The 24,799-nt window shown below is 46.6% G+C and overlaps 1 protein-coding gene across 3 annotated transcripts in view; it reads right to left on the minus strand.

Moving 5' to 3' along the window:
• The window catches only part of Lca5l (Leber congenital amaurosis 5-like), a 33,852-nt gene extending 9,053 nt beyond the window's left edge, over positions 1 to 24,799 (minus strand). For 2 of the 3 annotated variants that reach the window (NM_001001492.2, XM_006523061.4), the window contains exons 1-6: positions 24,730 to 24,799; positions 18,313 to 18,471; positions 12,587 to 12,662; positions 11,149 to 11,480; positions 8,295 to 8,809; positions 6,275 to 6,412 (exon numbers count right to left, since the gene is read on the minus strand). In NM_001001492.2, the coding sequence (NP_001001492.2) occupies positions 6,275 to 6,412; positions 8,295 to 8,809; positions 11,149 to 11,480; positions 12,587 to 12,591 (990 nt within the window). In that variant the 5' untranslated portion in view covers positions 12,592 to 12,662; positions 18,313 to 18,471; positions 24,730 to 24,799. The remainder of the gene's footprint in view (positions 1 to 6,274; positions 6,413 to 8,294; positions 8,810 to 11,148; positions 11,481 to 12,586; positions 12,663 to 18,312; positions 18,472 to 24,729) is intronic. The other variant, XM_006523062.4, reaches the window with a different exon arrangement.

The following is a 24,799-nucleotide window of genomic DNA, read 5'->3' on the forward strand; positions in this document are numbered from 1 at the left end:
TGGTTGCTGGGAATTGAACTCTGGACCTCTGGAAGAGCAGCCAGTGCTCTTAACCCCTGAACCATCTCTCTGGTGTCTGAAAGTAGTTTTATGCAACATAATAATGAGAATGGTCTAGAATATAACACCCTTAAAATTTCTATCCTGTTGCCCTTGGTTTATTATCAGGGATGACTACAGTGGAGGCATCTACAGGTTAAACTCATTTGCCCAGATGACTTGTGCTGGTGGATATAAAAAAATACATCCAGTTTTTCCTCCCAGCCCATGTTCCCAGAATGACAACTCTCAGACTAATTATTTATTAACAAATGAATGCCATAAGCTTTGACTTGTTCTCTGACTTGCTCTTAACTTATTTTCCCTTGTATCCTAACCCGGGTTCAGCTACGTGGCTGGTTTCCCTTCTTTGTTGTCTTCTTCTTTCTTTCCTCCTCCTCCTCCTCCTCCTCCTCCTCCTCCTCCTCCTCCTCCTCCTCTTCCACCTCCTCCTCCTCCTCCTCCTTCTTCCTTCTTCCTTCTTCTTCCTCCTCCTCCTTCTTCTTCTTCTTCCTTCTTCTTCCTTCTTCTTCCTCCTCCTCCTCCCTCCTCCTTCTTCTTCCTTCTTCCTTCTTCTTGTATGTGAGTACACTGTAGTTATCTTCAGACACACCAGAAGAGGGCATCAGACCCCATTACAGATGGTCGTGAGTCACCATGTGGTTGCTGGGAATTGAACTCAGGACCTCTGGAAGAGCAGTTGGTGCTCTTAACCACTGAGCCATCTCTCCAGCCCCACTCCTTGTCTTATGTCTGTCTCCTCAGAGTCCCTGGGGCAAATCTCCTCTTTACTCTATCCTGAGTTCTGCTACCTGCTAGTGTACATCCATCTCCTCAGTGTTTCCTGACAAAGCCCTTGTGCCTTCTCACTATTTCCCAGAATTCTCTCTATCCCTGCTGGATGTCCCACCTCCTACTTCCTGCCTCAGTTCATTGGCCATAGCTTTTTTATTGACAGGTGGTGCTTATTAAGAGATTCTATCTACAATTGGGAGGTGATCCCAAACGAAGGAGGAATCACCAGTGATTGCTATTGGTAGTGACCGAGGGTCATAAATGTTTGGTTCCAGACCCCAGGAAAAGGGACTGAGTTGTATATTTTACATATCAAAGCAGACCTGGCCTCCATGTTCTCCCAGGATCCTTCAGTCCCTACCTGGCATATCCTGCATCCAACACTGAACTTTCCAGCCTAGGGGCTGGGCTGCCCTTTTCTCAGAGACCCCTCTTTATATAATCCAGGCATTTTGTGTGCATGACCTCTCTCGCCCTCCTCCTCTTCTCTCTCTGTGTGCACCCTTTCTCTCTCTTCTTCTCCTAACCCCTTGTCCCCATGGTGGCCCCCCTGGCCTCAATCCTTGGGGTCACTGAACTCACCTGAGAGCAGCTTCCCAATACACCTGCCTTTAATATAATCTAATCTGGCTTGAATTGGCTCATTTCACCAGAGCAGAAATATCCTACCAACAAGCCCACTCCATCAGAAACAGAGCAGAAGGTCTGTATCGTGTCAGTGTCGGGCCATGTTACCCTTGCCCTGTGGTTTACCACAGCATCTAGATTACTCTGCACAGCATGGCTGGCGACAATCATGGGCTCTTTTTGCAGTCTTAATTACTAGTATTAACTCCCAGGTCACACATTACACTCCAAATGTGTGTGTGTGCACACGTATGCACAGTGCACATGCAAAAGCCAGGCACAGTGCACAGCCTGTAACCCTAGCACCAGGAAGCAGAGGTAGGGGGATCCTGGAGCTTTTGCTGGCCAAACAAGTCCAGACAAATTGGCAAGCTCAGGTTCAGTAGAAACCCTGTCTCAAAATAAGGTAGAGATGGATAGAGGAAGGCACCCAGTATTGATCTCTGGTCTCTATACACACACACACACACACACACACACACACACACACACACACACACACACACACACACACACGCACACACACACACAAGTGCAGAAATCGTAAGAAGGCAAAGACGGCTAATACATGACAGTCACTACAGGTGGTTACGTATTAGTGAATCTAGGAGGAGGTCAGTTGGAGGCTTGCAGAGTCAAGCTGCAGAAACACATGGCAGAGGCAAGCCACTACCAAGACACAGGACCAGTGGGCAAGGTCCAGGGCTATGTCTGGAGGGCTGGGTGGACAGGTGGACATAATGTGAGAGGGATGTGTCAAGTGATGGGCATCTGCAGGGCTTCTGTCATATCCTGATGGGCAAGCCAGTGGATGGAGGGCAGATGTCCTTTGTTTGTGGGGTTCTACTGACTGATGTACCCTACCCCTCATTATGGTGAGGCTTTTGTGCCCTTGAGTGGTCTCCTATTTGATGTTCTCAGGCATGGCTTAATGAGCTGATTTTATCATGCCCATTCTCACGCGCTCCTCACCTATAACGTATTTGTGGGAGTGAGTGATCGCTCTGTGTGGTGGACATGCTTCACTTTTCCTTAGTAAAGTGGAGTCACCCAGAACGAGCCACAGTAACGCCACTGGGCTACACAACGTGGAGTGGCCTAGAGCAGAGAACATTCTGAACTCTGTGCTCAGCAACAACAACTCAGACCCCCCAGGTTGGGTCCCCCAAGCACCTCTGCCTATTACTTTGAGCAGAGTCTCTCCCTGAACCCGGCAAGCCCCAGCAATTCTCTTGCCCCTGCCTCCCTCAGAGCTGAGGTCATAGGTGTGCATAGGGCTCCTAGTCTGATCTGATTCTGTCTTCAAGACTGCACTGCAAATGCTCTGAGCTGCAGAGCCATCTCTCCAAGTGAAGTGTTTTGTCTAAGCACTACAAATTCTTTATTATTTTTCTTTATATAAAAATACTATTCTTTGGGGCTGGAGAAATGGCTCAGCACTGACTGCTCATCCAGAGGTTCTGAGTTCAATTCCCAGCAACCACATTGTGGCTCACAGCCATCTGTAATGGAATCTGATGTCCTCTTCTGGTGTGTCTGAAGACAGCTACAGTGTACTCATATAAATAAAATAAAGCTTTACAAAAATACTATTCTTTGACAATTTCACATATATATACATATACACATATATGTGCATACACATATATACACATATAACACACATACATATATAACATACACACATACATATATAACATACATATACATATAATATACACACATATACACATATACCTATAATATACATACATATATAATATATACACATATACATATATAATATACACATACACACATATAACATACATATATAACACCCATAATACATATACATATACAAGATACACACATATATAACATAGTACATACATATATAACATATATACATATACCTATAATATACATACATATACAATATATACACATATACATATATAATATACATACATAATATACACATATATTTTGACCATCATATTCATCCCATTCTACTCTCATATATTTCCCTTCTTTTATTTATTTATTTTTATTACTAATTTTCAAGTCAGGGTCTTGCTATAGATCCTAGGTGGTCCTTGCCTTGAATTCTCCTGACTCAGCTTCTTGAGTGCTGGGATTACAAGAGCATCTATCATGCCTGACTATCTTTTTTGATCATTTTTGGCCAGTAAGAACTGGTTCTGCAAGGTGACAGTTTCTCTGGTATGACTTCTTTAAGATGTCCTGTTACTCTTTGAACCAGTGGACATTAGAGGTGTCCACTGTTCTCAGTCACATTGGAAATATTTAGATTTTAAAATAAAATATGTCGTGAAGTCATACTTCCACTTCAGATCAAAATCAGGACTGTGGCCTTTTATTTCACCTTATCTTACTTGTGCTTTTTATCTTTACCACGCCCCTAGAGCCCTGTTCTGAAGGGCACCAGCATTATTCACAATGTATTCAAAGTCACTGTGAAGCACCTCGCCCCTCCCCTCCACCCCTGCCTCCCCAATCTCCCCTGCCCCACACACGATGTCACTTCTGAAACCATTCATATTTGTGTGTGAAGTCATTCCATCCTTAGCAGGTGACTGGTTAGAGTTAACTGAATTACTGTGCTAAGTCGCCTGGAGTGGCTTTTCCCCATGACCTTATACCATCAGTAGAATGCATAGTTGGTTCTTTTTAAAATTTCAGTGACTTTTCAGGATTTTTTTTATACTCAGCCCTGCTGTATGATGATGCACTACAGTTCTGTGGCCCCAGATGTGGTCCTGCAGCCAGCCCTTCTGCTCTGTCTTCTGCACATTGTTATCGTGTGTGTGTGTGTGTGTGTGTGTGTGTGTGTGTGTGTGTGTGTTGGCACAGTCTCACTAAATAGCCCAGTTGGCTTACATCTTCCTATCTAGCTCAGCTGTGGCCTTGAACCCCACTACCTACCTGCTTCTGCCTTCCGTGTGCCGAGAGACTGTTAGCCGCCATAACCGGCCGTTTTTTTCTGTAAATATTAACCGATATAGAGTTGGTTCTACATCCTTCTCTAAGGTGGTCACAATGTGTACAGTGATTCCGCCTCCTTTTCACTCACCACTTCTCTGGCTCCATTCAGAGGACCGAGTTCAGTGCCCAACACCTACATCAGGCAGCTTACAATCACTTATAACTCCAGATCCGGGGTACCTGACACCTGCAGCCTCCATGGGCACTGCATTCATGGGCACATATACATGTGCATATGCACACACACAATTGAAATGAACAAAAACAAATCTTTAAAATCCTTTGTTATAATACTGGCACAGAGTAATGTAGAGATTAGCACGATTCACTATTTTATGACATTTCCACACACTGGCCACTCATACCTGCTCTTCCAGTCCCTCCCTTCCTCCCTCCCTCTTCTCTTCTCATCCCTCGCAGTCCCCCCTCCTCATCTCTCCCCTTACATACAAGAGTAAACACACAGCACTTGCCATCCTTGTCTGGGTCACTTGGCCTTCCATGCTGCCCTCCAGTTCTCTCTGGGATGCAAACAAAAGGATTCCACTCATTTTTACAGCTGAGTGGCCCTCTGTGTGAGTTTGTACACATGATACAGTTGGATGACCCTCACGTGCATATGCATGTCCTTTGTATGTTGACTTCATGTTCTTCAGACATGTATCAGAAGTGCTGTTCCTGGGTCACATAGTTGTGTAATTTTAGCCTTTGGAGGAGCTGTCTTACTGCTTCGCATGGTGGCTCATTAACTCCCACCGGAGGTCTTTTCCTTCCACATCTTTAGCAGCATTTCCCGTGGAAACAGCCATTCTAACTGGGGTGAGTGGAACCCTATGGTAGTTTGGATATAACTCTTTCACCTCTTTTACCTTCTCTCTCTCCTCTCTCTCTCTCTCTCTCTCTCTCTCTCTCTCTCTCTCTTTCTCCCCACCCCTTCTCTCTTTCTCCCAGTTTTACAAGACAGAGTCTCTGTAGACCAGGTTGGCTTCTAACACAGAAATCTAAATCTGTCTACCTCTGCCTCCTGAGTGCTGGCATAAAAGGCATATGTCATCACCACATGGCCTATTTTTGTGTTCGTGTGTGTGTGTGTGTGTGTGTGTGTGTGTGTGTGTGTGTGTATGTATGTATGTATGTGTTGTATCTGTGTATGTGATGTATGTTTGTATGTATGCATGTGAAGGTCAGAGGACCACTTGGGGGAGTTGGTTTTCTCCTTTGGCCATGTGGGTCCCAGGGTTATAACTTGGGGTGTGAAGCTTGGCAGCAAGCCTCTTTACTTCGCTAGCCCTATTATTTTCCGAGATAGTCCCTCATAGCCTAGGCTAGTCTCAAAATTGCTCTACAGGCCTCAAAACTGTCCAAGGATGACTTCCAACTACTGCTCCCTGTCTCCACCACACCCAGATGATGTGCAAGTCGGACTGTTTGTGTGCATCTGTTAGGTTTGACTCTTCAGCCCCATGCACACCGTGCAGACGCAACAGGTCTGGACGACATCTCAAGTCACAAGTGAGACCTTGAATAAGTTATGGGCTATGTTCTGACTGTTACAACACTTTGACCTCTCAGTTTAGAACGTACTCTGAGTTGCAGAACAATGCTGTCAGGACGTGCTGCTGTTTACTGCCATGAAATAACAATGAAAACAAGCAGTCTTATGAAGACAGTGAGTTTTTCTAATCAATGCACAGTGGCCGGGCTGTTCAGTCTCTGCTAACTATATAGATTCTATATCTGCTCATAACTGTCTGAAGAAACAACCTGGAGACATCGTATGTGTAAGTAACGTGGTGTTTGAGACAGATTGTCTTGGGGGAGATACCTTAAGCTTCTGCTGCAGCTGTCTCACTTCTGCCTGCAGAGTCTTTGTTGCTGTTTGAGCTGCTAACGTCTTCCGATTTTCTTTGGCCAGCTGTCGACTGTAGGACCGATTGTTCAGTCGCAGCTGTTTTTCCAAGTTCTGAAAACAGTATATATTTCAACTATTCTGTAGCCAGTGTGTCGTCATGAAACTTGACTGTGATGAAACAAGCTACATTTATTATGATAAAAGGAAACATTGGCCAAAAAGTCCCAGATTTCAAGTCTAGAGAATAAATATATCTTTCCAGCCCAGTGCCACAATGTTCTTTACAAACCCTGGACACTGATAACAGATATTCAAATGCATCCTGAAAAACCAGCAAGTACAACCAGGGCATATATAACAGTGGGGCCCAAATACGTTGCTCTGCTGTCTTTGCAGATGGTAAACCTTCTGGCTTCTTTCCCTAGAGGAAGGGCCTAGCCTCGGGACAGACCAGGAGGACAGGGGTCCCTAGAAAGCAGACAGGAAGGCTGTAATGGTCTTCATGCCGCCCTCCACAGTGGTGGACCATAAGATGGGAGAACAGACATGCTGGGTGGGCCTACCAACCGCACCAGTACCCAGTGCTGACTTAGGTGTAGCAGTGTGACAGGGGCTACCGGTACTGTTGGTGTCTACCACCTACTCTATGGAAGACAATTTTCTGGATAGTAGAGGATTTTCCCTGCAGAATTGTGTTAGTTTACAGGCCATTCCACTAGGCTGCTCCCAGGGACCTAGCAGGGGCTTATGTCATCGTCTGCTTCAGGTGCTTCAGATGTGGCTGTGTGTAAAAGGCCTGCCCCACCACTCCAGCTCTCTCTCTGTTCCCAAGTATTCCTGCCAGTCTCTCTCCTTCTTTCTGTCCTTCTCTGTCCCTCTGTCCTCATGGCTCTGCTCTTGTCTGTCTGCCTGTCTACATGTCCACTACCCTTGTCTGCATGTCTGCCTCTACCCCTTCTCCAGGTCCCCACCCCTTCTCTTCCCCCAAATGAACTACCTGGTACCAGATCTGTTCCATAGTGTAATTTCTCAGGGGAACCCTTGGTGTGGCCCCCAGGTACCTCCTCACCGCACTATATTTCATAACAAATAGTATTATGAAAATGCAGGCAAAACCATCAAATACTTATCAGAAAATACTTGTTACCATCAAGTATCAGAGAATTAAACAGTCCATTTGTATTTATGTCCATGAGGATCATGTAAAACAGGCAGGACCCTGTGTGATTAGTGCCTGCTCCCAGATTTTAGTGAAATCTCCCAGCTTTGGACAACCAGAGTCTGTTGAGGAAAATCTATCTATCTCTCTTCAGATACTTTAGTTCCATTCTTTCCCTTCCCCTTCCTTCTCTTCTCTGCTCCCTCCCCACATGCCCCTCCCCCTTTTCTTCTCTACTTTTCCCCTCCTCCTCTCCCTGTCTTCCCCTCTTCCTTTCTTCTCCCACTTCTCCCTTCCTTCCCTTCTTCCTTCCCCCTCCTTCTCTCCCCTCATCCCCCTCCCCTCCTCCCCTCCCTCTGTTCTCCTCCCTTTCCTTTCTCTTTTCTTTTTTCTTCCCAGGGAAACATTATTTTTAAATAACTAAAACTGTGGAAACTAGTCTAATCTGTCAGACTGAGGAGTGACAATACAAGCAAAGGGGCTGGACAGACAGACACACACAATACTCTGGCAAGAGGAATTGGCCTTTCTGTAAGAGCTGAAAGCAGGTGTTCATTTCAAAGGGAGATTCTCACAACACACTGTAGACCTCTGGCTCACAGGACATGCCCATGTGGCCATCCAACCAGCTGCTTCCAGACAGGCTGGAGAGCACTCTTGCTGGAGAGCACTCCTGCCCACTCCAGTGCAGGCTCCCAGCTCTAACACGTGTGCTCCTTCTTCCAGCCCCCTCCCCCCACTCTCTACTAGACACAGTTACTTGCTGTGGTGAGCTGGGTCACAGCCCATGGCTCATTGCTCTCTTACCAATACTGGAACTTCTGAGACACAAACCTGTATTTTTTTATCATTTGCTTCCATTTTGGCTGTAAGGTCGGTCAACCTGTCAGTCAGTTCTTCTCTCTCTGCAAGGTTTTTGTCTTCTGAGAGTCTCTGCAGGGCTTGCAAGACGTCTTTGGTCCTCAGTAACTCGCCGTCGGTTTCTCGGAGTTTCCTGGACACAGCTCGCTCCTTCTCCTGGGATTTCCGGAGGAGCTGTCGAAGGTTCTTCACCTCATTCTGGTGCTTGGCTGTGATTTGAGGTAGGTTGTTCTGAGAGTTCACGTATTTCCCTATGGCTTTCAGGTGTCTAAGCTGAAGCTGCTTCAGAAATTGGTTTTCTATGGCAGAGGCTTCCAGCTTCCGATGTACGTCTGCCAGCTCGTTCTTCAGCTCTTTGATCTTATGAAGCCTGGCTGACAGTATCCGATGTGTCATGGTGTCTCTTCTCTTGGCAATCGTTTGAATTTGAGAACTGATCAACGAAGCATTCCAGAATTGCTTTTTCTCAGCTGGGATGTCCTTCTGGCCTGAGTGAGCAGAGAGCGCAGGTTGTTACCAGTAGTGCACAGAGAGAGGCATGTAAATATGCACACGTTAGTGACCCCCAACACACACACACACAAATGCCATGAAACTGAGAGGCCATGCCTGCTGCTGGTTAGGTACTCCACACACAGCTGTCTCACAGACACTGACTGCTCTTCAGTCCAGTTGCATCTATTTCATGTCTGGAGAGTTAAGTCATCCAAGGTTACAGAGCCATGAAGTAACACAGAATGGATTAAAAACTACTTCTTTTTGAAGTCTAAAGCCTGTGTTTAGATATCTGCTATAAAAGTTACTCAGAAAATCATGCCAGTTGTGGAGGCACATTCCTGTATCCTTACACTGGAGAAGTAGAAGCAGAGGATTAGGAGTTCAAGGATAGCTTGGACTAAATGAGACCCTGTTTCAAACATAATAGAACACTAGTGTGGTTTGAATATGCTTGGCCCATAGGAAGTGGCACTATTAGGAGGTGTGGCCTTGCTGGGGAAAGTGTGTCATTGTGTAGGTGGGCTTTGAGGTCTCTTAGGCTTGAATTCTGCCCAGTGTGGAATCAGTTTCCCTCTGGCTGCCTTCTGATTAAGATGCAGAACTCTCAGTCCTTCCAGCACTGTGTCTACCTCTATGATGCCATGCTTCCCCCCATGATGATAATGGACTGAACCTCTGAAAGTGTAAACCAGCCCCTGTTTTCTTTCTTTCTCTCTCTCTCTCTTTCTTTCTTCTTTCTTTCTTTCTCTCTCTCTTTCTTTCTTTCTTTCTTTCTTTCTTTCTTTCTTTCTTTCTTTCTTTCTTTCTTTCTCTTTTTTCTTTCCTTTCCCTTTTTTCCTTTCCCTTTTTCCCTTTCCCTTTTTCCCTTTCCCTTTTTCCCTTTCCCTTTTTTCCTTTCCTTTTCCTTCCCTTTTTCCCTTCCCTTTCCCTTCCCTTTCTCCCTTCCCCTTTTCCCTTCCCTTTTTCCCTTCCTCTTTTCCTTACCCCCTCCTTCCCCTTCCCCTCCTTCCCTTCCCCTTCCCCCCTCCTTCCCTTCCCCCTCCTTCCTTTTCCCTTCCCCTTCCCTCTTCCCCTTCCCCCTTCTTCTCCCTCCCCCTTCTTCCCCCTTCTCCCCTTCTCCCTTCTCCCCCTTCCCCTTTACCCCTTCCCCCTTCTTCTCACTCCCCCTTCTTCCCCCTTCTCCCCTTCTCCCTTCTCCCCCTTCCCCTTTCCCCCTTCCCCTTCCCCCCTTCCCCCCTTCCCCCTTCTTCTCCCTCCCCCTTCCCCTTTCCCCCTTCCCCTTTCCCCCTTCCCCTTCCCCCCTTCCCCCTTCTTCCCCCTTCTCCCCTTCTCCCCCCTTCCCCCTTCCCCCACCTCCCCTCCCCTTCCCTCCCCTCCCCTTTCTTTAAGACTTGCCTTGGTCATGGTGTCTCTTTGCAGCAATGAAATGCTAACACACACATCAGTTATATTAAAACCATTGTTCTGGATAGTTTTATGTCATCTTTTTTTTTTTTTTTTTTTTTTGGTTTTTCGAGACAGGGTTTCTCTGTGTAGCCCTGGCTGTCCTGGCACTCACTTTGTAGACCAGGCTGGCCTTGAACCCAGAAATCCGCCTGCCTCTGCCTCCCGAGTGCTAGGATTAAAGGCGTGTGCCACCATGCCCGGCTGTTTTATGTCATCTTGACAGAAGCTAAAGTCAGTTTTAAGAGGAGTGAACCTCAAATAAGGAAATGCCTTCAGTTGGGCACTGAAGGCAGAAGCCTTTAATCCTAGCTCTCTGGAGGCAGAGACAGGTTTATTTCTATGAGTTCAAGGCCAGCCTGGTCTACAAATGGAGTTTTAGGTTAGCCAGGGTTGTTACACAGTGCAATCTTGTCTCAAAAAAAATAATAATAAGAAAACAAAACAGAAGGCCACAAGGAAAAGGCTAACAGCCTTTTGGGTGATTTTGGTTTTGAAAGATTGTCAACATTCCCAACACCAGACTTAGGAGACTGTCTTCTTGAGGTCAAGACAAGGCATTTCATTGGCAGTTCAAACTTTGATTCTTTAGCTGAGACCAATGGCAAAAAGCTGGTGGAACCAAGTATTGAGTACTTGTACTGAGTACCTGTGTACTGAGTATCTGTGATGAGCACCTGTTAACTAAAACAGAGCTCTTCCTACCAGCAGGCTTGGGGAGGGGGTGTCAGCTCTGTGGGGATGAGGCTACAGTTTCTTGTTATGGTTTCCTTAATTCTTCTGTTTCCAATGCCTTTCAAGATTTCCCCCATACATAGTCAGGAGCACACGCCTGTAACTGACCATGGCCAGTGCTGCGGCCTGGCTGGGAAGCCTGGCTTCTTACCTCTAGGCTGGGGGAGTTTACCAGCGTTGTACTTCCTTTTCTCCTTCGCCTTTGCCAGAGGCTTCTCTGACTGGAGTCTCCTGACGGCCGTCTCAGAGCAGTCAGAGAGAAAGTCTTCTGAGTAGTCATAGTGAGAAGTCAGGCTTGTGCAGGAGCACTGAGACCTGCTGTAATCCACGCTCCCATTGGAAGCCTGGCTGTTCTGGGACTGGCCACCAGCGCCAGGGCTACGCTTGCCTTCTGTAGACTTCTTGTTGCTTCCTAGTGCCAGACTGGGGAAATGCTCGTTTGTGTGTGCTTCTGTTGTATCAGCCAAAGACATAGTCCACAACCTAGTAAAACAAAAGCATGCTTTGGCTTATGGTTGTTGGCATTAACATGAGTCTGTGCTTTACCCTACTTTCTTTACTATACTGGGTAATTAAGAATGTGAAACAGAGACCCACCTACTTCTGCCTCCCAAGGGCTGGGATTAAAGGCTGGGCTATCATGCCCATCTCTAAACAATACATTCTTAAAAAGCATTTTCTCGAACAGTCTCAGTTTGGTTTTATATTATTTCTACATAAAATATAGGACCTTTGGGGTCAAATTTTGATAATATTTACAGGAAATATAAAAAGTATATCAGATAAAAATACAGGCAACTTTTTTGATATATTTTTATTTTATGTATATGAGTGATTGCCCTTTGTGTATGTGCACCACATGTGTGCAGTGCTTGTGGAGGCCAGGAGAGGGCACCAGATCATCTGAAACTGGAGTTACAGACTTATGATCTGCCATGTGGATGCTAGGAATCCAACCCAGGCCCTTTGCAAGAGCAGCAAGCACTTTCACCTGCTGAGCCATTGTCCCTTTTAAAGGCACAGCCCTGGCTGGCCACAACTTAAACACAATTTATTCCTTTGTTCTGAATGGATCTGAAACTCAGCCCAGCCTTATTTTAAAAAATATTTTATTTTACATATTTTTATTAATGGGGTGGAGGTGCACATATGTGGAGGTCAGTGTCAACTTACCAGAACGAGTTCATCTGGGCATCGTCAGGCTGTCAGGTTTGGCTGCGAGTTTCTTTATCTACCAAGCCTGCTATCTCTGTCTGGGCTGACCTCAATCTCTAATTCTCCTGCCTCTGCTTCCCCAGCACTAGGATCACAGGCATGCTGCCATGCTCAGGTAAGTCTTTGGTTTATCAGGGGCTGTTGAGTGACCTCAGAGGTGGACTTGATGTCATTCAAGGAAGAAATGTTTGGGTTCTCTCGGTGTGTGTGAGCTATCTGAAAAGGACGGCATAGGAAGTGGCAGGTAAGAGGAACCCCTGGTGAATATTCTCAGCACAACTGAGCTGGGAGGGAGAGGCTCAACGCTTCCTCATGAGGCTTTTGCATTAGGAAGGACCATGCTCTGGGAAGCTCTTGCAGAGTAGCCTGCCTACCTCATCAGTAGAAGGAGACAAACCAGTCCGTCTCAGATGCCTTTGAAAGCATGGCTTTTTCATTCAGCTCTCGATTCTGTTTTATCAAGAAAGCAAAAGAGGCATTAGCTGGTGTAAGGTCCTTTGCAGCAGCAACACAACGCTTTCTCCTGGCGGCTTCGAGTGCCCCGTGCTGCTTTCTGTCTTTTGCTGTGTGTACTTAAGGCTCTAAGCCTTCTCCTTGGCTGATGGGACATACGGTGCAATTCATACGTCCCACTAAGAATCTTGGCCATATGAACTGACTAGCAAGACTAGCGTTTTGCTTAACTGCTACCTTTATGACATACAAACCGTGCCTGCAGCAACGATCCCTCCTGCACAGAGGAGGCTCCGACAGGTCAGAAGTGAGATGACTACCCTGGCTTTCCAGCTCGTGCCTGGGCCCTTTTCTGGCTTCACAATGTGGATAGAACTTAACACAGTCCCAGCACAACAAAGAGCTCTCTCTTCAGGCACAGTCTTCTGGGTAGCAGTGGACAGGATTCCAGGCAAAGGTCCTGCTTTGAGAACCGTTGCCTCTGGATTAAGAACCCCAGATATCGGGGCTGAAGAGATGGCTAAGAGGTTACCAGGGTTGGTTGTTCTTCCAGAGGGCCAGTACCCACGCTGAAACTCCCAACGGTCTGTAACTCCAGTTCCAGGGGACCTGACATCCTTCCCTTGCCTCCATGAACACCCAGGCATACATGTGTTGCATAGGCAAACATGCGGGCAAGACATCCATGCACATGAAAAAAAAAAAAAAAAAGGGAGTCTCAGGCGTTGGTGCAGGATGCCCTGGAGGGCTAAAAAACACTCTGTGGCCCCACCCCCAGCCCGACCCCAGCCCCGCTTGGCCTTGTCGCCAATAGCTGCACAGGCCAGCCCCTAACTTCTTGCCTCAATGGTGGCTGCTCACCCCCAGCACCCGCCCCCCCCCCCCCCCCCCCCGGCCTCGAGTTTGGCCAGTTGTCCCTGCTGGTCCCTTCAACTGAAGCTCCTCTCTGACCGGGCATGGTGTCCTGTGCTTGCAACTGCCTCTTCCCCGAAGGAAGCCGAGGCAGGAAGACTGCTCTGAGCTTAAGGCTAATAGGGGTTTCATAGTGATATCTAGACTGGCCCGGGGTACAGAGTGTCTGTCTGTCTGCCTGCCTGCCCTCTGCCTGCCCTCCTCCTTCTCAGAGAAGAAAAAGTTCCCCTAATTTACAGCACTCTTTAAAGAGGCTCTGTGCTTGGGACGCAGCTCAGTGGCCTTGAGCACGTGAGCACATGCTTAGCTAGCATTCGAGAGCCCCGCAATTCTGTAAAGGGAAACAAGTCTTTCCGACTAATACTGTTAAATAAAGAATTCATTCAACAGAGTTTATCTTCTAACATTTTTTACTTTTAAAGAAAGTTTCGTGTGCACAATCTTTTTGTGTGTGTTTGGGGTGGGGGCTCAGAAGACTATGTTTAGGAGTCAGTTCTGTCCTTCCACAGTGGGTTCTGGGAACCAAATTCAGGCTTGAACAGTGAGTTTTAAGACTAAGTCCTGTGTTGCACAGGCTGGCCTTCAGGTATGTAGCTGATGATGACCCTTCACTCTGATGATCGCCTCGTGTCTCTCTCCTAGTGCTGGCATTCTGGTGAGCACCAGTATGCTTGGTTGAAAAGTACTTTTCATGCTTCTCTCACAGAGGGTCTGGCAAGCCAGGTAACTGCAGGAAGTGCTGGAGCAACGTATAACAGATTGTATTCAAGAAGACAGACCTGGAGCTGCACATGGCTATCTGTACAAGGAGACAAACACCAGCAGTTCCATAGTTCCATTGTGTGTGTGTGTCTGTGTATGTGTGTGTGTGTGTGTGTGTCTGTGTGTGTGAGTGAAGATGTCTATAAAAACACAGCGTTCCAAACATCAACAGAGACTAGCTTCTCTCCTGGAAGAGGGATTCAAGGGATTCTAGGACAAACAGGGACTGTCAAGAGCACTGCTGGTATCAGGAGAGGTGGCTGAAAAATTCTTGAAGACAGAAACTCCGTCTTGTCCCTGCATATCTCAGGCCTGTCGGGCTGCTGTCATAACCAACACTTTACAGCCTCGAACCATGGCTACTGTCCCTGCCCCTTTCGCCTTGTATACATTAGCTTACCTAATCAGGAGGTGGTTCTGTGAGATGATGATTATCCACGCTGCTCTATAGTTTAGGAAGTGACGGCTCAGAATGGACAGCTGAGTTTTAGACCCAGGTCTGTTTGCTTAAGAGTTCTTTTCAGTCTAATACAATGCTTGGTCTAAAACATACCTAATTTTGAAGAATATATTCAATAGGCCAACTTTGGCCTACTAAAACTACATATTTTTATGAAAAAAGGCAACTGTTTGGAATGCAGTTAAAAAGTTGTATGTGTTTGGCTAATGTGGTGGCAGGCCTTTAACACTTGGGAGGCAGAGGCAGGCAGATCTCTGACCTGAGGCCAGCCTGGTCCACACAGCCAATTCCATCTAAAAAATTTGTGAGGTAGTATATGTGTATGTGGTGCCTCTATGTGTGGTGTGTGTAGTGTGTATGAGTGTAGTATGTGTGGCATGTAAGTGCACGTGTGGGTCATCTGCTTGACCACTCACTGCCCCTTCAGCCTTCCACGAGGCTGATGATGGACCGGCTGCAGCACTGAGAGAGCTTTTTCTCTTCAGCCCATGGTTCCAGCACTGGCTTTTGTTTGTTTGTGTTTTTTGAGACAGGGTTTCTCTATGCAGCCAAAGCTGTCCTGGAACTCTCTGTGTATACCAGGCTGGCCTGGAATTTACAATGATCCACCTGCCTCTGTCTCTCGAGAGCTGGAGTTGAAACCACGTGCTGCCATGCCTGGCACTGTTTTGTGAAAGCACGTTTTGCACAGGATTTTCACTTGTGTCAAAACTCAGCTCTTCACTACTGACCAGCGCACATCCACACTGTAAGCTTTATCTTGTAGTAAGCCATGTTAATCCTCCAACTCTCATCTTCATTTTCAAGGCTATCCTGCCTATATTGTCCTTTGAGTTTCCATATGCACTTCTAATTAGTCAATGCCTAGAAGATGGTCTGGTAGATTGTGCACAATCTGTGGGTAAATCCCCGAGCCTTCCACCACTGAGAACTCGATCCATGTGCACTGTGCATCTCTTTTTAGGTTGTCTTGGGTTTCTTTTGCCACCGTTCCACAGTTTCCAGTCTGAAAGAGTCTAATTTAGAGTTCTGTTAGCAGGTTCACGCCCAGCTTCTCACTTTTTCACAGAACAAGCATGGCTGCTGTGGCTAGTACCATCCTTGAGCTCTAGTTCCTGCAGCTCTGTCAGTGAGCAGCTGCTGCTGCGGAGCATGCACTGACCTCGCCTTGTGCAGCCTAAGTTCACTCACTGCTTTAGTGTCTTCTGGTTCTTGTCATACTTAACAAACAAACAAAACTACATTTATTTGTGTGTGGGTTTCTCCTGCATGTATGAGTGCCACCTGAGTACCGAGCTCACACAGGTCAGCATAGGGCATCACATCTCAAAGGAGTGGAGTTACACACGGTTGTGAGCTGACACGTGGGTGCTCTCTGCAAGAGCACCCTGCTCTGAACCACTGAGCCCTCTCTAGTTCTCTGCCACCCTAGCCTCTTATCCGAGCTCCGTGGATGACTGTAGTCGGTGCATCACGAGAGTTGAATTATTTCATTGTGTGGATGGTTAAGCCTTTTCCGGCTTGGTTGCACCGGACAGAACCTCTGAGGATGGAGAGGCTGGATGTCCTTGGCTTGTTTTGCATTTTAGGAGGAAATCTTCAGTCTCTCACATTTTATATCAGCACTCTCTCTCTCTCTTTCTCAACAGATGTCCTTTGTCAGGTTGCGGATGGATGTGGAACTGAGCAGAGGGAGAGCAGGGAGAGCGGGGAGAGTGAGGGCATGGACGGCACAGTGGAGTGGTACCAACTTACCTGGTTGGCATGAGGCTCAGGCTCAGTCCCCACTCAGCAGACAGGGGTGGTGTCAGGAGTGAGGGTCATTCGTGGGCCATGCTGCAGGCCTGGAGATTCCACCTGGAAAAGCCCTTCTTCCTTAGGCTGTGGCAGTGGGCGTCCCACTCTAAGGAGAGGAGAGCAGCACCGTTTCCCTCTCCCCACAGACTTAGTTCTGTCTTTTGAGCTCAGTCTGAGCTGGACCTGAGGTAGGACAGGATGATAAGGTCTGCCCAGAACACCAGGAGTGTTGCAGATTAACCTACCCACATGCTAACAGTGTCATGAGATATTTTTTTCTCTTCCATTTATTGAGACAGGGTTTCTCTGTGTAACACTGCCCTGGCTGTCCTGGACTTGGTTTATAGACTAGGCTGGTCTTGAACACACAGAGTTCAAGAACTCCCTGCCTCTGCCTCCTGAGTAACGGGATTAAAGGCATGCACCACCATACCTGGCTGCTAAACATATTTTTGATGATAAGTTTATGTGACCATAATCCTGTTGTTGGTTGGAAGAGCAGTACCTGTACTTAGCATAAATTATACCCATCAAAGCAATGGAACATTAGTATTCTGAAGTTCTCCCTCTGTTGCTGAATATGGCTGTTTGGGTTCACCTGTGCTGCAAGACAGGGCTGAAACCCTCCATGGGCAGGGTAACTCAGCAAGAGCAGGCTTTGACGCTGGCATGTCAAGTGCAGGCAGAGATGATATCTCCAAGGCCTGCTGCACAGAATCAAGTTCTCTCTGCAGTTTTCAGTTTTGCAGTTCAAGTTTCATCCTTGATCTGTTATGAATTAATTGATGGCTAATATTAGGAGTGTGTTCTGATTAATCTGTTCTAGAGTATCTGTGAGCTAACATGAGTAGGCTGCATTTCATGGTTCCCCAAAAATACTTATGCTGTTTTCACACGTGAATTTCTCTTTGTTTCTTCCTTTGTTTGTTTCTTTCTTTCTCTCTTTCTTTTCTTTCTTTTTTTTGGTTTTTCGAGATAGGGTTTCTCTGTGTAGCCCTGGCTGTCCCTGGAACTCACTCTGTAGACCAGGCTAGCCTCAAACTCAGAAATCCACCTGCCTCTGCCTCCAGAGTGCTGGGATTAAAGGCGTGTGCCACCACTGCCCGGCCACACGTGAATTTCTCATTGTTTGGCATGTAATGGCCCAGCTCAAAGTGTTCTTCATACTTAGCACATTCAGAGGATGCTCCTTCAGTGCTTGTTAGGTTCCAGGCTATAAAAGCAAATTATCTTCGATGTTGAGATAGAATCAGTAGGTGCCGGCCTGCACTAGCCTTTGGTCTGTCACGTCTGAGGTGGTGTCTACTTCAGGGTCATTTTGGCAGTGTTTACACTTGGAAGCACTGGTATTTACAGCATAATAGTGTCTGTTTTATTCACTTGAAGCACAGTTTTGTCTCTGAAGTGCAAGGTGTACAGCTGTTTCTTTGCTGTCATGACTCAGAACACAATCTGAAATGGAACCATCTGTTACAGTGGAGAATCTGATCTGGCTGATGTCGTTCATGGATCGCACCAGACCAAAGGGAGGGCTGCTCATAATAAAAGCAAATCTTTTTGTTGTTTAATCTGTTAAAGAGGAAGACAAAGAATCTTCTAGATCAAGTTGGACACTCGAATTATCAAGATTCTTTGTTTTCAATCCTGATTTTGCAATAAGGCAGATTTTAAAAAAAAAGCATATATTGACATATTTAAAAACGAGTTACTGCATACCTGTTGCTCTTTCTCAAATTCATTCCCTAAGGTGTCTGGAGATGAACTGTATGTTGCATGGGGAGCACTCGTCACTGTGGGACTCATGAAGTTTCCAAGGTAAGACTTTTTGACATGTTCTAGTCTCTTTTTTAAACAAAGACTATATTTCATAAAACCCTAAAATATTTAAAAGACAAATGTTAATCTCTCAGAGACACTTGTATAAGAACAGTAATTATTTACCTATCATCTATCTGCTGTGGTTTGAATGAGAATGCTTATATTCAGGTTCATATACTCAGATGCTTGGTCTTTAGTTGGTGGAACTGTTTGGGAAGGATTAGGAGGTGTGGCCTGACAGGAGGGGGGTGTCACTGAGGGTGGGCTTTGAGATTAGCTTTCTCTTGTGGGTCAGATGTAAACTCTCAGCTACTGCTCCAGTGCCATGCTTGCCTGCCTGCCTGCCTGCCATGCCTGCCGTGCCTGTCATGCCTGCCTGCTGCGCCTGCCCTGCCCTGCCTGCCTGCCTGGCTGGCATGCCTGCTGTGCCTGCCTGCCTTGCCTGCCTGCCTGCCTGTCATGCCTGCTGTGCCTGCCTGCCTGCCATGCCTGCCTGCTGTGCCTGCCCTGCCTGCCTGCCTGCTTGCCTGCCTGCCTGCTGTAGTGCTCCTCACCCTGGTGGTCATGGGTTCTAACTCACTGCAACTCTAAGCCCCCAAATTAAATGCTTCCTTTTATAAGTTGCCTTGGTCACAGTGTCTTTACATAGCAATAGAAAAATAACTAAAACACTGTGCTTGTGTGCACTATAGATTACTGTATACATCATATACTACTGAGGTCTTTTTTTTTTCTTCCAAACAGTAGTCGGCTACTGGCAGTTGTAGTTATTCATATTTTAAAAATTTATGATGTGTATGGGTGTTTTGCATGCATCATGTGTGAGCATGATGCCTTCAGAGGGTGTGGAATCCTCTGAAACTGGAGTTACAGGTGGCTGTGAACTACCATGTAAGTGCTGGGAATTGAACCTGGGTCCTCTTCTAGAGCAGCCAGTGCTCCTAACCATCCTAGTACCCACTGCAATTATTCTTAATCTACAACTTGACTGTTTTTGTTTGTTTGTTTGTTTTGTTTTTTCAAGACAGGGTTTCTCTGTGTAGCCCTGGCTATTCTAAAACTGCCTCTGTAGACTAGGCTGGCCTCAGACTCAGAGATCCATCTGCCCTGCCTTTGCCTCCTGAGTGCTGTTGATTACAGGCATGGGTTGGGGCATGACTGGGGAGGGAGCTTCTAGGTTAGGTTCACTGAGGTGGCAAGAGCCAGCCTAGCTGTCGGCGGTACCGTCTTACAGGCTAGGGTTTGGGGTGGATAAGGAGAGCACCTCAGGTCATTTCTCTCTGCTGCCTGGTTGTATGGGCCATGACCAGAAGCCTCATGTCCCTCACTGCTGCACGCCTTCCCCAGTAAGGACCATCAAACTGGGAGCCAGAACAAACCTATCTTCTCTTAAGCTGCTTTTGTTAGGAACACTGCATTGCCTGGGAAGAGCTTGGCTGTGATCGTCAGACAGCTGTGTTGAAGTGAGATGTGAACGAGTTGTGTTTTAGCTGCCTGTTCTTGTTTCCTGGTGTTCCACGAAAATAAAGTGGCATTGCATCATGTGTTACTATAAATGAGTGTCAAAAGGAAGGGTCTCTAGGCAGACGGGCCGACTCTTGGTCTTACTTAGATCTAAGCAGTGGCATTGACTATTTTACACATGGTTCTCAGTTGGTCTCACGATGTAAAATATTTCTCATTATTGGTTTTACAATCATAGCCCCTCCCCTGCTCCCCAGTGCTTATGATTCACCCATGACCCAGTGAGAAAAGTTCTAGTACTGCACACTGAAGTTATAACTAATCCACATATATACTTTAAATGGTAATGACTGGGTACGGTGAGGTGAGTGTATTGCCTGTCCTGCCTGCAGGACTTGAATGCTTTTTCTGCAGACTCCTGTACCATATGCCTTAGCAGGTGAGCTCAGGAGGAGCTCTGTTCTAGATTCTATGCAGGGAAGTGGGTTAGTGCTCAGCATGCCTGGCTCAGCCTGCTGTGCTCAGCTCCCACAGCTATGGTGGGAAATACCATCTCAGCGCATTTCACTCCCGGGGAGATTCCCTTCTTACTGCTTTCCTCCTGAGCACTGACCGCTCAGGAGCATGTTGAGTGCTCAGACGTTACTCATTTAGCTTGTATGTTACTATATGTTTCACTATGGCTGACATGATGATGACTCTGTCTAATATTGTACCTTCAGAGTCCTGAAAAATTCCTAGGGATACTGAGTGCTCACTAAATATGATCCAAATAAGTTTCTTTTCAGAAGTTTCTGTGCTACCTTAATTTCTGTATGCATGTCCATTACTGTCGTGTTCTGACAAAACTTTTTACTACTGCTAAGCCCAGCTGAAAATGTTCTCAGAGAACTCTTCCCCAGCATGGAAAACAAACAAACATCATGTAATGCTGAAGTATCAAGCTGCTACGAGGATAGAGATAAAGATACCGTCTGCCAGTAACTAATATTGTTCTTCAGGCATTAGCCAGTGGAACCAGACATGAGGAACAGGCTGGAGAGAAAGTTCTGCCATTAAAGGCAAGGCTCACAACCAAATCATTGCACACAAGAAGAAAACCAAAGATACTAATGTTGGAAAATGACAGGTAACTTACTGATTAACTGCAGAAAATACAAGTGTATCCTTAGAAAACTTCATAAGACACTAAGAAAGATGGGGCTGTGGCAATGGCTTAGTCGTACAATGACTGTCACAGGAGCGTGAGAACCCGGGCTCTGATTCCCAGTAATCGTGTAAAAGGCTGGCCCTATGGCTCACAAGAGGCAGGGGGATCCGTGGGGCTTGGTGGCTAGACAGTCCAGCTGAGTTGGTGAGTCTAGCTGTTCATGGAACATCCTCTCTTAAAAATTAAGGTGATGATGGGGCTGGAGAGGTGTTCACTGGCTAAGAGCAGTTGCTACTCTTGCCAAGGACTGGAGTCTAGGCTCATAACTTCTTGTACTCCAGTTCCAGGGATCTGATATCCTGTTTTGGTTTCCATGAGTACCTGCGTTCAAATGCACATACCAATGCACATACAACTCAAAAATAGAAATTCCTTAAAAATAATCTGGCCCCCACACACATGCACATCCACATGTATCTGAATATGCACACATGCACAGTCCCCCAAAAGAGCATTAAATAAAAGTATAGGGTATGAAATGGATATAAAATCCTTTCTACATGTAAACTAAGATGACCTAGAAAATAGATATCTATTTTCTATGAAGAAAATTTTAAGTCACTAAAAGATTTATATAAACATTTTGTTCTTACATCATAATGACAAAGATTCTAAAGGTGTAGCGGCCCCTAATGTGATTAACATAATCAAGGCAAAGCATCAAGGCTACCTTTTGGGAACTGGACAAAAATGATACAAAAGTACAGACAACAAGTATAGAAGAAGATGGAGACTGAAAAACACCAGGTCAAGGGCCACGCCCACAGGACACACCCATCAGACACACTGAGGCAAAGCTGTGGGGGGCTCACTGCCCTAGTAGCAGCAGAATGGAATAGAGGCACAGGTCCACACAGAAGCCCAGGACAGAATAAGGGTGGATGCAGGGACAAGAAGACCCCCATGGAGCAGAGTGGTCATCTGCAAGTCCAAAGCGGATCCTTACTGCATTCCTTACTCTAAAACGCTATCAGATGGCTTTGAGATGCACATGTTAAGAAAAGTATCTTGCTCCCAATGGAGGAGCTAGAGAAAGTAGCCAAGGAGCTAAAGGGATCTGCAACCCTATAGGTGGAACAACATTATGAACTAACCAGTACCCCGGAGCTCTTGACTCTAGCTGCATATATATCAAAAGATGGCCTAATCGGCCATCACTGGAAAGAGAGGCCCATTGGACTTGCAAACTTTATATGCCCCAGTACAGGGGAACACCAGGGCCAAAAAGGGGGAGTGGGTGGGCAGGGGAGTGGGGGTGGGTGGATATGGGGGACTTTTGGTATAGCATTGGAAATATAAATGAGCTAAATACCTAATAAAAAATGGAAAAAAAAAAGAAAAGTATCTTACATGAAAACACAAGATTTGGAGAGGCACAGAGCCCAGGCTGGTGAAGGAGACAGTGGACAAAACTGATGGTATTTAAACAAAAACTTCTGTATAACAAACAAGAGTGTAAGTGGCATGCTACAGACAGGGAGATTTATAAAGAGTTCTTAGAGCCCTTTAGTAAGTAAGGCAGAGGGCAGAGCATCTGCTGGAAAAAGCACACAGCCAGTAAAGTTCTTCCCTTGGTTCATGCACACTGCACTGTACAGGTGAGGGGCCAAGAGCCCAGGATTTCAAAGAAAGCAGTCTAATACTTACCAAAGTTTTGATTCAAAAGTTTGATCCCTCTAAATCCTGACAAAGGGAAATTAAGTATTAACACTGATGGCTGGGCATTCCACGCCTGCAATCTCAGCACTCTGAAGGCAGAGGCAGGCAGATCTCTGAATTTGAGGCTAGTCTGCTCTACAGAGTGATTTCTAGGACAGCCAGGGCTACGCAGTGAAACACTGTTTAGAGAGGAAAAGAATTAACATGGATTGAGAGGCAGAAGAAAAATAAAAGTGAGACTTTGGCAAGGTATCTGGATTTACACTCCAGCTTTGTCAATATAATCAGCTATTTGGCCTCAGCTGCCTAAAACAAGAAATTAGATGATTTCTCAACGAGTTCTAAAGCCCAACTCTAAAATTTACAAGCGAGCTAGGCATAGTGAAGAACACCTTTAATCCCAGCACTCTGGAAGTGGATGTGGGTGTGTGGGGGTGGGGGTGTCTCCAGGCTTGGGGCCAGCCTTGTCTACACAGAAAATTTCAGACCAGTCAGAATTATATATTGAGATGCTGTCTCAAAAATGATTAAAAAAAAAAAGCACCAGTGAAACACACATTTTTCTTTTCTGAGTTAGTTGGTCAGACAGACAGGCAGACACACACACAGACATACACAGACAGACAGACAGACAGACAGACACACACACACACACACACACACACGCACACACACGCCTTTAAGAGTTGCAACATGAAAGAGTCAAGCCCAACCTTTGGATGGTTAGTTACTTTTGTGGGTTTTGATCATTTATCAATTTCATACATTACTTAGTTTCCAGTCTCTGGATATTGCAAAGTCTTGCCTTGGGGGCTGGGGCAAGTTGTGCCTGTTTGCTTTCTTTCTGCCTCTACTAAGTGACTGTAAAGCATTAGACTGTAATTCAGAGGAAGTTGACAGGTCATCATCTCTAGCTCCCCTGACTATTTTTTCCAGTGTTTATTTCTTACTAAAGTTTTCATAAAGGCGTGCGCCACCACTGCCCGGCCATAAAATCTTATTAGTAAAAACCGACCATGCTCAAGTAGAGAAAGGATATTATCAGGGAAATGCAAGGCATTTCTGGAATAATCCAGGCACTGACTGCCATTTGGGAGAAATGGTACCGTTGAATCTATTCTGGGTGTATTTTGTAAGGATGTGCTGGTAAAGTCAAACTAGATACAAAAGTGCGGATGAGTGGAAGAAGAATGAAGTTTTCAGCAACTGGATGGATTATGTATGCATCTTAGAGGAGCCTGGCTGCGGGGTTATCAGACACCTTGGACAAGCTGGCATGGAAAACGCCTTAGGCATCTGGTAGACAGGGTCAGGCTGCTGAGTTCACCGTATGGTGTTCGGAGAAGGGCCGGGGCTGATATACACATTATGGGCTCAGCGGCATTTACGTGGGCATTGAGCCTTTGGAACGGGATGACTCCATCTATGTGATTTGTGCAGACAGAAAACAAGTCCGGTGTCACACTCCGCCAAAAAAGGCTGGCCCGAAACGAGTTAACTGTTGTCAAGAAAACAACAAAATCTTAAAGCACTCATAGTGAGGTGGGTTGACAAAGAGCCCCACAGCCGAGCTGTGGGTGGAAAACAAGTGAAGCGTTTCAGAAGGATGCAGACGCCCCGCGGGGCGTGCCAGGGTTGGAAGGAAAAGCACCAGCCGGGTAGCGAATGCTTCGGGGTTCCGAAGCACCGAGGCTTGGGACCCGTTCTCGCTCTCTGCACTTTGGAGGTGGAGGGGGACACTGATCAGCGATCCCACCGGCGGCGCATCCTCCCGGATGGGTGTGCGCTGCTCCCGGGCAGGGAGGCGCCGGGGGGCTACGTTACCAGCTCCGCCGAGGCAAGGCCAGGTCGGAGGATAGAGCGGACGGAGAGAACCCGCGGCGCCGGGCCTCGGAAGGGGCCTGTCCAGCGGCTCCGGGGAGGCGGACGCGGGCTGATGAGACCACCACTGCTGGGGGCGGCGGCGGCGCCAAGGCCGTTACCTGCTCCGCGCTGCTCCCGCAGCTGCCTCCACCCTGGACTTAAGGAAGCGCGGGCGTCGCCATGGAAACC

Source organism: Mus musculus, chromosome 16 (genome assembly GCF_000001635.26).
Source record: "Mus musculus strain C57BL/6J chromosome 16, GRCm38.p6 C57BL/6J".
Taxonomy (NCBI): domain Eukaryota; kingdom Metazoa; phylum Chordata; class Mammalia; order Rodentia; family Muridae; genus Mus; species Mus musculus.